This window comes from Mastigoproctus giganteus, chromosome 1 (assembly GCF_048544385.1).
Source record: "Mastigoproctus giganteus isolate SK-2022 chromosome 1, ASM4854438v1, whole genome shotgun sequence".
Taxonomy (NCBI): Eukaryota; Metazoa; Arthropoda; class Arachnida; order Uropygi; family Thelyphonidae; genus Mastigoproctus; species Mastigoproctus giganteus.
Window position 1 is genome coordinate 281399972 of NC_143575.1, and position 13774 is coordinate 281413745.

A 13774-nucleotide genomic window follows, 5' to 3' on the forward strand; every position below is an offset into this window, starting at 1 on the left:
AGAAAACTGGATAACCAATTACTAAAAACAGTTGGCAAACCATAAGATGGAAGCTTGTTTAGAAGACCCTTATGCCAAACACGATCAAAGCCTTTGAGATGTCAAGAGCAACTACTTGTGTTTCACCGAACCTTTCCATTGAATTAGTCCATAAATGGGTAACATAAGCCAGAATATCATCAGTGGATCGACACTGATGGAATCCATACTGGCAATCGTTGATCAGACGGAAGATTTCTAGGTAGTTTAAGAGTTGGCGGTTAATTGATTTCTCCATTACTTTAGAAAAAGTAGAAGTAATTGCAATGGGACGATAATTGGATGGGAGGGATTTGTCACCCTTTTTAGGAACTGGCTGGATATGAGCAAATTTCCAAGCAGAAGGAAAAACACCTTTGGAATAAGAAAGTGAAAAAAGGCGGCAAAGAATAGGAGTAAGTTCAGGAGCACAGGTTTTGAGAACAAGTGGAGAAATACCTTCAGGACCTGGAGCTTTCTTAGCATCAAGATTCATCAAAATCCTTCTGATATCCTTTTGACGGAAGACCACAGAACGCATTGAATGGAGCGTGTTAGGAATGGTGGGAGGTGTTTTACCAAGATCATTAATACATGAGCTGGAAGAAAAATGGGATGCTAGGAGGTCAGCTTTATCCTTGGCTGTAGTGACAACAGAACCATCTGGTTTGGACAGAGGTGGGAGCAGAGATGGGCAAAAGTTGCGGCCAATAGCTTTGGCAAGAGACCAGAATGCTCGGCTACCATTAGGGCAAGAAGCAAGTTTTCTACTCTTAACCTGTTCAAACTCTAGTTTGGACTGATTAATAACTGCTTTACAATTGTTGCGAGCTTTGGTGTAGGCAGAAAATGACACTGAAGAATTAGAAACAAGCCAATTACGATATGCAACATCCTTCTCTTGGAGAGCTTTAGCACATTTATTGGAAAACCAAGGTTTAGATAAAGGAAGAGATTTTAAAGTGGAGTGTGGGATAAAGGATTCCATTCCTGCAAGAATAATTTCACTGACACGATCTGAGCAAACATTGACATCAGAAGTTTTGAAACAGTAATCAGACCAAGGAAAAGAAGAAAAGAAGTCTCGCAGGTCATCCCATTTTGCATTCTTGTAATGCCAAACAATACGAGGTTGGGAATAGCCATGAGATAAAGGTTCCATTGGAGAAGAGATAATCACCAAGTTGTGATCTGAAGTGCCTAAAGGACCTCTCACTTCAACCTTGTACTTAGAAGGGTTGTTTGTGAGAAAAAGATCAAGCGTATTGGCTGTACGATTAGGATTGTCCGGTATTCTTGTAGGTAAATGAACAATCTGTGCTAGGTCATTAGTAATTGCAAAAGCCTCAGCATCTCGACCTGCTGGGTCGGTGTGACTAGAAAACGGAAGCCAGCTGGAGTTGTGAACGTTAAAATCACCAAGGAAATTACCTCACTGTTAGGAAAGTTGGACTGGAGAAAGTCAAGTTGCAAAGAGAGGAAGTCAAAGAGCTCCAAGTGATTAGTGGAGTTGGGAGAACGGTAGAGACAACAGATAAATTTTACACAATGAGGTAGAGAGATTTTAAGCCAGAGAAGATCAAAGAGAGGAGATTCCAAATTGCCAAGTCTCTGACAGGGAATATCAGAACGGACATATGCACAAGTACCACCTTTGAGTCGAAAGGAATCATACAGCAAATAATTTGGATATTTGAGATGAGCAGTAGTTGAATCAACTGATAACTGAGATTCAGTCAGAAAAAGTACATGGGGTTTGGAAGACTGCAAGTGGAAATGGACATCATTGAGAGTAGAATTGAGACCACGTATATTTGTGAAATGAATTAGGAAGTCCTTGGGAGGTTTAGATCTTTTCGCAGATAAGCTTGCTCTATTATTTTGACAATTCATGGTGTATTCAATAGTAAGAAAAAGTGGGTGGGACATGCTGTATGAAGTAATGAAATTTTTGGATATGGCGTACATGTGGTAAGAATATACCCAGATCCTTGACATAACGTGGCCTCGACAATGCTTCCCGCATACACACTACTCGGACTCCCTCAAGTCACTATCTGGCATAGTAGAGATAGCAAGATTATACACTAGCTGATCCGGAAGCTTCCTAGAGAGTTACCAATAGGTTCAGTCCGGTGTACTAACTAGCGGCCGGCCTGCGAAAACCGTTTTAGAGCTGTACCCTCGAAATATAAGGAATATTGGATCTCGCCACGACATTCATCATAACCTCAAAAATCATCAATCATACTGCATGATGGAAGAGATAGGGAAGGGTTGGCCGGAACTTAGCTCTAGAGACTAAACATGGGTTCCACCACTTCAAGCCTCCAATAAGCAAAGTGGTGGTATTTCACCGGTTGATGAGAGTCATCTACCACCTAGTACTGCCTGGTAACATAGAGGGGCGGCGTTCCTCCATGTGGTGTGGGCGCCACACCTCGACCCCTGCTTACGTTGGTTCACACCTGGGTGATCACGCACCATGTACTTGTGCATGAAGGTTATACCCAGGATTGCTAACAGTCCCACCATTGTGAAGGTGCAAGCAGAGGATTTGGCTGTCATAGACCGTCCGGACTTCGCCGAAATTGAATCCACTTTGACTTGAGTGTCACCCGAATATCAGTTCCATCAGCGTTTTAGACTCCCAGGTAGCAAGAACAGCTTGTCTGGCATATCTGAGAGAATGTCTGTGACAACCTCAAGGACCAAGAGCTAAGGTCTAAAACGGTGTTCTACAACGGTCTTTCTACAGCTCTAAAACGGTGTTCGCAGGCCGGCCGCTAGTTAGTACACCAGACCAAACCTATTGGTAACTCTCTAGGAGGTTTCCGGATCAGCTAGTGTATAATCTTGCTACCTCTACTCTGCCAGATAGTGACTGGAGGGAGTCCGAGTAGTGTGTATGCGGGGAGCATTGTCGAGGCCACGTTATGTCAAGGATCTGGGTATATTCTTACCACATGTATGCCATATCCAAAAATTTCATTACTTCATACAGCATGTACCACCCACTTTTTCTTACTATTGAATAAACCATGAATTGTCAAAATAATACAGCAAGCTTATCTGTGAAAAGATCTAAACCTCCCAAGGATTGCCGAATTCATTTCACAAATATACGTGGTCTCAATTCTAATCTCAACGATGTCGATTTGCACTTGCAGTCTTATAAACCTCATGTACATTTTCTGACTGAATCTCAGTTATCGGTTGATTCAACTACTGCTCATCTCAGACGTCCAAATTATTTGCTGTATGATTCCTTTCGCCTCAGAGGTGGTACTTGTGCATATGTTATGTTGTTGTTTGTTATTTGGTTTTTAGGAGCATTAGCAACTAAGGCCATATTGCTCCGGGATATGTGGTGGTCATTCCCCTGACCTTTCCGCATCCTCCGTATTTGGTGGTGACGGGCTCGAACCCTGGTCTAATCAAGAAGTGTGTGCTACGCACTGCTGCTCCTTCCCACCTGGCTACGGAGGCGCCACTTGTGCATATGTCCGTTCTGATATTCCCTGTCAGAGACTTGGCAATTTGGAATCTCCTCTCATTGATCTTCTCTGGCTGCAAGAGTAGCTCATGGAGTATTGTCAATGATATACAGGAATTTTTCCAGCAGGGATAAGGAGGTGATTATTCCCTTGTATAAGGCAATGGTCTGGCCACACCTAGAGTACTGTATACAGGTCTGGAGGCCTCATTTCAAGAAGGATGTAGAGCTGCTAGAACGAGTACAGAGAAGGGCAATAAGATTAGTGAATGGAACAAAGGGGTGCTCTTACGAAGAAAGGCTTAAGTTTTGCAAATTACAGTGTCTGGAGACTAGGCACCAGTGAGGTGATCTGATAGAGGTGTATAAAGCCTTGAATGGTTTGAGCATGCTCAATGCTGATGGATTCTTCCTCTAGCTCAGAATAATCACCTGAGAAGACATAAATTCAAATTGAGGAAAGACAGATGTAGGATAGATGTGCGGAAATTTGCCTTTAGCCAGCGGGTGGTTGGTTGGTGGAACAGACTTCCATCCCTTGTCGTGGAGGTTGATAGCCTAAATAAGTTTAAGGCTCAGCTGGACAGGTATTTTGAACGAACAGAGGGGTGAAGTGGAAGTGAGTTTTTTTTTTTTTTTTTTGGCTGATGCTGCATAAGCTTGCTTTCTTGCATCAAATGCCTCTACTAATGCTAATGCTAAAGTTATATGATAAGAACCTAACATGCGAATAACGATCTTCTCATTTTTAACTCCTCAAGAAGTTCTGTTATGCTTTTCCCTAATTTGAAACAAATTTTGGTAAAAATGCACTGCTCAGAAAAATCACTAATTTTAAAATGCAATTAAACACATAAAACACCATTTATTCAATGTACACTAATGCAGACTGACTGGATTAGTGTTATTAAGTGTTATGTCTAGATGAATCATCAAACATTGTGCAGAAAGTTGCAACTCATAATGCTACACTTCCAAGATATATAACAGTCCCTTAACCTTTTAATCAAAACTCATATGTCAAGACCATTTAGCAACTCATATTTATTTATTTTAATTTAAAATCACTGGGTTAGAAAACTTAAAATACTTACGAAGGCAAGGTATCAATAACATTCCCATTTTGAAATAAAAGGGCACCACCTATAATAAAGATTTTTTTTCCCTTTTTAAACATTCAAACATTATGCAATTAGTTTGAAATTATTATTTTTTTTTTTTCATTTAATAAATGGACTGAAATAAGAGTTTAAAAAGCGGGCAGAAGAAGCACATGCATATATTTTTTTTTTTTTTCAGATCTTCAAGCTCCTTTTTTTTTTTTTTTTTTTTTTAGTACTTTCATTTAATTTTTAGGCATGTTTGCATATATATATATTAAATGTAATTTAAGGTCAAAGTTATAGTTGATAGAAAAAAAAAAAGAAGCAAATAAGCAAAGTATGACAGGCATCAAAAAGTGTACAGCAGCAGGAAAGGATGCAAAAGTATATAATATTAAGAATAGATATGACTGATAAAGTTTGCAGCGATGGAGGTGAAATTTACACAAAGTGCCAAGGACTAGAAGGATTAGATAGTAGAGGACCAGACAGTAGAAAAAAGAAGTATTGTAGATTTGAAAAAGGTGAAAGAATGTTAATATACTAAACGTTATGATGAACTAAGAAAATTATGGCCTGAATTGCAAAACCAATCTGGACGTGAAGGAACTGTAAAGTAAAATTACACAAATTATTAATACCAAATGATTAAACAAAATAAAGTAGTAGTAGTGGCATGTGATGCAAGAAAGCTAGTGTATGAGCTCATGCAGCATCAGCCAAAGAAAAAAAAAAAAAAAAATCACACCATTCCCATTCCCTCCAAATGCCTGTCCAGTTCCTCCTTAAATTTATTTAACCTATCAAACTTTCGCAACAACAGATGGAAGTTTGTTCCAGCAATTAACCACCCGTTGGCTAAAGGCAAATTTCCGCACATCTATTCTACATCTGTCTTTTCGTAATTTGAATTTATGTCCCCTTAGGTTCATAATCTGAACAAGTGGAAGGATCCCATCAGAATTCAGCGTGCTCAACCCATTCAAGGCCTTATACACTTCAATCAGATCACCGTGCCGGTGCCTAGTCTCCAGCCACTGCAATTTGCAGAACTTAAGCCTCTCTTGGTAAGAGGATCCCTTCATTCCCCTTACCAATCTTGTTGCCCTTCTCTGTACACGCTCAAGCAAACCTACATCTTTCCTAAAATGAGGCCTCCAGACCTGTACGCAGTACTCAAGGCATGGCCTGACCATTGCCTTATACAGAGGGACAATCACCTCCTTTTCCCTGCTAGCAAAATTCCTATATATCATTGACAAAACCCCATGACCTGCCCTGGCAGCCTGTCTGCATTGCTCAGAAAACTTCATATCTGACTGCACAATTATTCCCAAGTCTTTTTCATTTTCTACCACCTTAAGGTCAAAAGCTTAAGTGTAGTACCACACAGTTGGTACGTTTCTCTGGGGTTACTTCTACCCATATGCAGTACTTTGCATTTGTCAAGGTTAAACTTCAGTTGCCACTTCTTAGCCCATCTGCCCAAATTATCTAGATCCTGTTGCAGTAGCACATTGCCATTACTGTCATTAACAACCCTGCCAACCTTTGTATCATCTGCAACCTTCGACATTAAGCCTGATATACCTTCATCAATATCATTGATAAAAATACAAAACAACAGTGGACCCAAAACAGTGGACCCTGTGGGACTCCACTAATAACATTAGTCCACGAAGAGCAGCAACCATTAATTACCACCCTCTGTCTTCTCCCACTCAGCCATCCTTTTATCCGTTGTAGCAACTTAGCCTTAATACTATTCTGCTCCAATTTGTACAATAGTCTTCCATGCACAACAGTTCAAAAGCTTTCGTCAAATCCAAATATATGATATCAAAATTATTTTTTGCATCCAGTTCCTTTGTAACCACATCATAATAAAATAAAGTAAAATGAAATAAAGGTGGTAAAGCTGTCATCAGAAATGGATGGGCAAATTTAGTTATAGGTCGAATACAGGGAAGGCAAAAATATAAAGTCTGATGTCAGCGGAAGTAAATATTGATACGTGATTAGATATTTCATCAGGGGAAAGCCTAACCATATATCAGGAACTGCGTACAGTTCGTAACAGTAGAAGAAAAGTTAAATAAAGCCAAAAAACAAAAAGAAAAAAATTAGCACATTCTTTTACAGTATGGACAAGGTAGTCTCAATGCAGTGTCAATGAAATTAAAATTATTAAGGTAAAAATAAGGATAAGGTTAAAAAATATATAATGAAATGTTTCCAGAGTGGGAAAAGGTTTTTTATTCATCCCTTGCCAAGGGATGAATAGAAAAACAAGAAAGAGTTCTTTACTTATGTAAACTCTAGAAGAGGATGAATCAGATTGGTCCCCTGGATATCAACAGTTCAACTGTTGATGATCCTGTTCAGGTAGCTAACAAACTAAATGAGTATTTTGCATTGACATTCACACATGAGGAATTATTCAGGGAGGGTTTGGAAGTTTGCAGAGGTGAATTAAACTCTGGCAGTGAGCTAGATGATTTAGTAATAACTGAGAGCAAAGTGGAGGATAAATGGTTGAAGATAAACATATAAGAAAGGCACCTGGGGTGGATGGGATCTATCCAGTTATATTAAAGGAGGCAGCAAAGGAAGCAAGCAAACCCTTAGCCACAATTATGATAGCTTCCTTGGACTCAGGGGAGGTACCGGGTTTTTCCATTAAGAGACCCACCCAAATATAGGCCCATCTGGGCCTATATTAGGATTTTGTTTTCCAAATAGAAGCCCATGGGCTTTTATTGGGGACAAATAATAACGCATTTTCTCGTAACGTACCATATATCGGCGTTCTGCACATGCCCGAGATATCATTGCAATAGATGTGAACTGCGCGTCTTTACTCGTTGTCAGAATATTTAACCCTAAAAATGGAAAATAAAAAGTCTAGTAAATGAAAATCGTATACTATCCAGGAAAAACTACAGTTTGTGGCATGTTTAAAAGCGGGGGAAAGTCAAAATTCGATATCGCAACAAACAGGCATTGACAGGAAAAATCTTCGCCATTGGTTGCAACAAGAAGCAGAATTATTGAAGCTAAAAAACGTAAACACAAACATCTTGAGGGCGCAGGAAGGAAGGCGTTTTATCTCAAAATTCAGAAAAAAACTATTTGAATTTTTCTAAAAGGAACAAAATACCCACCGATCAGTTACCTATAACACATTGTGAAACTATATTTTCTTACCAGAATTTGGCGTTAAAATACCACCTGCTTTTAAAGTAAGCAACAAGTTCTTATTTGGATGGACCAGGAGACATCGGATTAGATCACATAAAATAACTCATCATGGACAACTCGGATTGCTCTGATACAACAGGTTCTGAATGAAAATTACTAATACAGTAAACCCCCCGCTATTCGCGGTATCTGTATTCGCGGTTTCGCGATCGCTGATTTAATACAAAATGAAACCTAAAAAAATGTGAATTTTAAAGCGCCGTGAATATTATCCGCCATAAAAAAACATGGGCGTGGCTACAATTATCTTTCCCGGTCAAAACAGCGCTCAGTGGGTGGGGGGAGAGGGGTGACAAAATCGCGAGCGTGGATGTTTCTCGCTAATCCTTGTTCAGTATGTTATGCGCTTGTAATGGACGTTTTTGTCGTTTGCTTTTAATTTATATGCTTATAAATTAAATAAATTTATCAATTTATAAATTGATATGCTTACAAAAGTGATAAATCTACCGTTTTGCAGTGTAAAACAGACTTTTTCAAGTGTGTTAACGGACGAAAGTGACTTTATTGTGGACAAGTTCTTTCTAACCCGTACAAAAATATGGCTACGAATAACAAGAGAAATGTGATTGTTGTTGTTATTTGGTTTTTAGGAGCATTAGCAACTAAGGCCATATTGCTCCGGGATATGCGATGGTCATTCCCTGACCTTTCCGCATCCTCCGTATTTGGTGGCGACAGGCTCGAACCCCGGAGAGAAATGTGAAAATATCAAAGAAGGTGATGACATTAGCGAATAAAATTGAGTTATTAGACAAAATTTCTAATGGTGAAAGTGTCTCCTCAGTGGTAAAACATTATAAAATCAATGAGTCAACGTTACGATCAATCAAAAAATCGGAAGAAAAAATCCGCCGTAGTGTCTGTGAAAACGTGCTAATTGTTTCAAAAATTTGCTCTGTAACTCGTGATGTTAAATTAGGAAATATGGAAAAGGCTTTAAATCTGTGGATAGAAGACCGAACTCAAAATAAAATTCCGTTAAGTTCACGCGTCATTCGTGAAAAGGCAAAACTCCTTTATCAAAACTTTAGAGAAACTGGTGATAGCTCTGGCGGGATAAGTTTTTTAGCCAGCAAAGGTGCTGGTTTGAAAGATTTGTTTGAAATTTCTAATAAATATTACATTTAACATTAAATTGCTTCTTATTTTCATTTCAATGCCATATGCTTGCATTTCACTACTGTCTATGTACATAGTCATATTATGAAGGTACATATAACACATACATAGACAAAATTTTAGACTAGTTTTTCTTATATATTTCATACTTTGGAACGGAACCCCTTTATTACTATGGGAGCCATAACTCAGTATTCGCGTTTTCGGTATTCGCGACATTTCTCAGGAACGTAACCCCCGCGAATAGCGGGGGTTTACTGTATAAATAATTCTCTTCTTGCAATTATTATTTGTCTTATTTATTTATATTTTTTAAGGTAATAAGAATAATTTTTAATTTCATACTGTTCTATTGTTGCAATATTTAAAATAAAAATAACCTTTCATTAATCAAATAAATATTATTTCAAAATAAACCTATTTCCGTTAAGAAGCCCTTGTGCTTCTATTTAGGGACAACATGAGAACCTTAAAAATGAAAAAACCAAATACAAGCCCATGGGCCTCTTAACGGAAACACCCAGTACCCATGGACTGGAGACGTGCAAATGTGACCCCAATTCACAAAGGAGGATCAAAGGGTGACACAAGTAATTACAGACTTGTTAGTTTAACTTCTGTTCCATGGAAATTAATGGAGGCACTGCAGGATCATCTAGACAAGACCTCAGTTATAGCTCAGACACATGGTTTTGTTAAGGGAAAGTCTTGTCTGACCAAGCTGATTGGATACTATGATGTGGTCACAAAGGATCTGGATGCAGGGAATAACTTTGATATCATATATTTGGATCTTAGAAAAGCTTTCGATACTGTTGCACATTGGAAGACTGCTGAACAAATTGGAGCAGTGTGGCATTGGAGGCAAATTGCTGCTATGGATAAAGGGATGGTTGAGTGGGAGAAGACAGAGAGTGGAAATCAATGGACATTGCTCTTCGTGGACCAATATTATTAGTGGAGTCCCTCGGGTTTCAGTTTTGGGTCCATTGTTGTTTTCTGTATTTATTAATGATATTGATGTTGGTATATCAGGCTTAATGTCCAAGTGTGCAGACGATACGAAGGTTGGCAGGGTTACTAATGACAGTACGCTGCTGCAACAGGATCTAGAAAAGTTGAGCAGATGAGCTGAAAGGTGGCAAGTGAAGTTTAACATTGATAAATGTAAAGTACTGCATATGGGAAGCAGTAATCTCAGAGTAATGTATCAACTGTGTGGTACTACACTGATAGTGGTAGAGAATGAAAACGACCTGGGAGTAATTGTGCAGGCATATATGAAGTTTTCTGAGCAGTGCAGACAGTCTGCAAGAGTAGCTCATGGTGTCTTGTCAATGATATACAGTAATTTTTCTAGCAGGGATAAGGAGGTAATTATTCTTGTATAAGGCAATGATCAGGCCTCACCTTGAGTACGGTATACAGGCATGGAAGCTTCATTTAAAGAAGGATGTAGAGCTGATGGAGCAAGTGCAGGTAAGGGCAACAAAGATTAGCGAAAGGAATAAAGGGTTGCTCTTACGAAGAAAGGCTCAAGTTTTGCAATTTATAGTGTGTGGACACTAGGCACCTGCGAGATGATCTGATTGAGGTGTATAAAGCCTTGAATGGTTTGAGCATGCTGAATGCTGATGGGATTCCTCTCTCTTGCTCAGAATAATTGCTGAGAGGGCATAAATTGAAATTGAGGAAAGAGAGTTGTAGGATAGATGTGTGGAAGTTTGCCTTTAGCCAGCATGTGGTCGATTGCTGGAAGAAACTTGCAACTCTCTGTAGAAGTTGATAGTTTAAATAGATTCAAGGTAGAACTAAACAAGCATTTGGAGCGAGTGAATGTGTGAAATTAGAAGGTTTTTTTTTTTTTTTTTTGGATGATGCTATATTAGGTTGCTTTCTTGCATCATGTGCCTTTACTAATGCTAAAGAAAGCAAGCTTATACAGCATCAGCCAAAAAAAAAAAAAAAAAAAAAACCATTTCCATTTCAATGATTTATTCATTCCAAATATTTGTCTAGTTCTGCCTTGAATTTATTTAAGCTCTCAACTTCCACAACAACAGATGGACGTTTGTTCCAGCAATCAACTACCCGCTGGCTAAAGGCAAACTTCCGCACATCTATTCTACAACTGTCTTTCCTCAGTTTGAATCTATGTCCTCTCAGGTTTGTAATCTGATCAAGAGGAAGAATCCCGTCAGCATTAAGCCTGCTCAATCTATTCAAGGCCTTATACTCCTCAATCAGATCACCTCGCAGGTGCCTAGTGTCCAGTAGCTGCAATTTGCAGAATTTAAGCCTTTCTTAATAAGAGCACCCCTTTGTTCCCTTCACCACTCTTATTGCAATTATCTGTACTCGTTCTAGCAACTCTACAGCCTTCCTAAAATGAGGCTTCCAGACCTGTATACCCCAATCACTGTCTAGTCTTCCTGAAAGTAATCCACTATCCACCTGCCTTCAACATCCTAAAAATTGATGGCATCATCCTTGCCAGCAGAAGGAAGTGACTTGGCTTTCTTTGGAGGGGGAGGGTGGGAAGAGCAGTGTTTCCACTGTTTGGGATACTCTTTTGTTTCTGACTGAAAGTGATAGACCCATGTCTCATCCATGGCAAAAACCTTGCAAGGAAATTTGCTTGATATTTGTGAAAATGACACAAATGTTCCCTTGATAACTCTTGTGCATTTCTGATCTGTTGTCAATGGCTTTGGGACCCATTGTGCTGACACTTTTTTCACAGCGAGAACTATGTTATTATGTGGTAGATGTATTCAGATGAGATGCCCAAGATGCTGGCAATGTACTGAACTGTCACTCATCCATCACTTATCACCAGATCATGCACACTGTCAACAACTTCTAGAGTGATGGATGTTGCAAGTCTTTCACAGCAAGGGTCATCTTCCAGGCTCTTCCTGTCTTTAAAATTCATGCAGAATTTTAATGAGAGAGGGAAAACCTGTTGAGCAATTTTAAGTGGCCAGCAGACTAGGAAGGAGTGTCTGCCCATAGTGTTGTAGCCATATTTCATTAGTTGCTTTTGGCATTAGGTCCCCCTTTTTTCAAAATTTTGATGGCTGCAGGATGACTGATTTTTGTGAATCTTTACTCATTCACATAATTCTGTTGATTTCAATACTTGTAATTAAATAAAGATATTATTGGAACTGGATGACACTTGGTGGGTTACTATTTGAAGTGTTATACATTAAGTAACAAAAATTTTTAATACTGTACTGCTACTGGTTCATACTCAGGCCACAAACTTTTCAAATGTCCACCCCCTCTTGTATATTGGCAGAGATTTGTCTTAATACATTACATTTCTTTCATTTAAAATATTAGTAGTTACTACTCATATCAAGAGAGATTAAAAAAAAAAAATTAAAAACATCTAAACATGAAAAACATTTACCGTATGTGCAAATAGAATTATCTATTCCAGATGGTGTGCCATGAAGTATTCTTTCAGCTTGAAATGCCCATTTACTAATTAATGCTAACTGATTTTGGGTCAGTGGAGCCTCTATTTTTTTACACGCAGCAAGAAAGGCTGTGGACAAGCAAACAGAATAAGATGCACTAGATCCTAATCCTGCCCTCACAGGAAGCTGAGATGTAACAACAACTTCAACTGCCTTCAATGAGCTGAAAAATATGGGGCCTTAATTGGTTATTTAAATAAACAATTTCTGTCTTCATATAAAATTAACAGATAGATACTTTAGTTTATTAATCACAGTAGTTTTTTATATAAATGGATAGTCTGATGGCATCCATATACAAGGCATTTCAGAATAAATGTACAAGCATATTCTACAGCTGAAAATAAGGGGAAAAAAACATATAAACATGCCTCAAAAGCCTATCTTGTAAGATAGCTTTTGAGGAATGTTTATGTAATTTATAATTTATGATTATTAAGCAATAATCATAAATTACAAAGCTGTGTAAAATGGCAAAATATTATGTTCAAATTTATGCCATAAAAATGTGACTACAATGATTGTTACATGAGAAAAATTAACTGAAAGAGTAAAACTTACTACAAAACTGCTAAGTTACCTGATTGATAATTTTAATTCGTAATGAATTTTGTGGCTATTGTTCGCAGATTTGCCAAAAAATTTGCAACTTGACAAGTACCAAATGGTACATCATTTCTTGCTGTGTAGATGATAAATACAGTCAAATTTGGTTATAATGAGCACCATGGGCCTGGACAGTTTTGCTGAATATAGCTATTATTCGTAATACCCTAAGTTTGCTGATAATACAAACGTTGGCAGACTGGCTAATGACAGTATTCATGATATGCTACCACAAGATCTTGATAAATTAGGCAGATGGACTGAGAAGTGACAGATGAAACTTTTAACATTGACAAATGCAAGGCACTTCATATAGGTAGAAGTAAACCCAGATTGATGTGCCAACTGTGTGATACCACAATCAGGGCAGTGGGGAATGAGAAAGATCTGGGGGTAATTGTGCAGTCAGATAAGAAGTTCTCTGACTAGTGCAAAAAAGTTGCCTGGGCAGCTGATGAGGTTTTGTCAATGATATACAGGAATTTTCCAGTAGGGCTAAGGAAGTGATTATCCCATTGTAAAATGGCAATGGTCAGGCCACATCTTGAATACTGCATATAGGTCTGGAAGCTTCCTCTGCAGAAGGATATGGACCCATAGAATCAAGTGTTATAGAGGTATGTAGTTTGAATAAATTCAAGGTAAAATTAGACAAACTGTTAGAGGGGATGTATGGTTAA

General features: G+C 38.4%; 1 protein-coding gene across 2 annotated transcripts in view; it reads right to left on the reverse strand.

The window, feature by feature from the left end:
* The window catches only part of Mvk (Mevalonate kinase), a 168137-nt gene that overhangs the window by 67416 nt on the left and 86947 nt on the right, over nt 1–13774 (reverse strand). For both annotated transcript variants that reach the window (XM_090386726.1, XM_090386719.1), the window contains exons 4-5: nt 12419–12651; nt 4609–4657 (exon numbers count right to left, since the gene is read on the reverse strand). In XM_090386726.1, coding sequence (XP_090242852.1) covers nt 4609–4657; nt 12419–12651 — 282 coding nt within the window. The remainder of the gene's footprint in view (nt 1–4608; nt 4658–12418; nt 12652–13774) is intronic.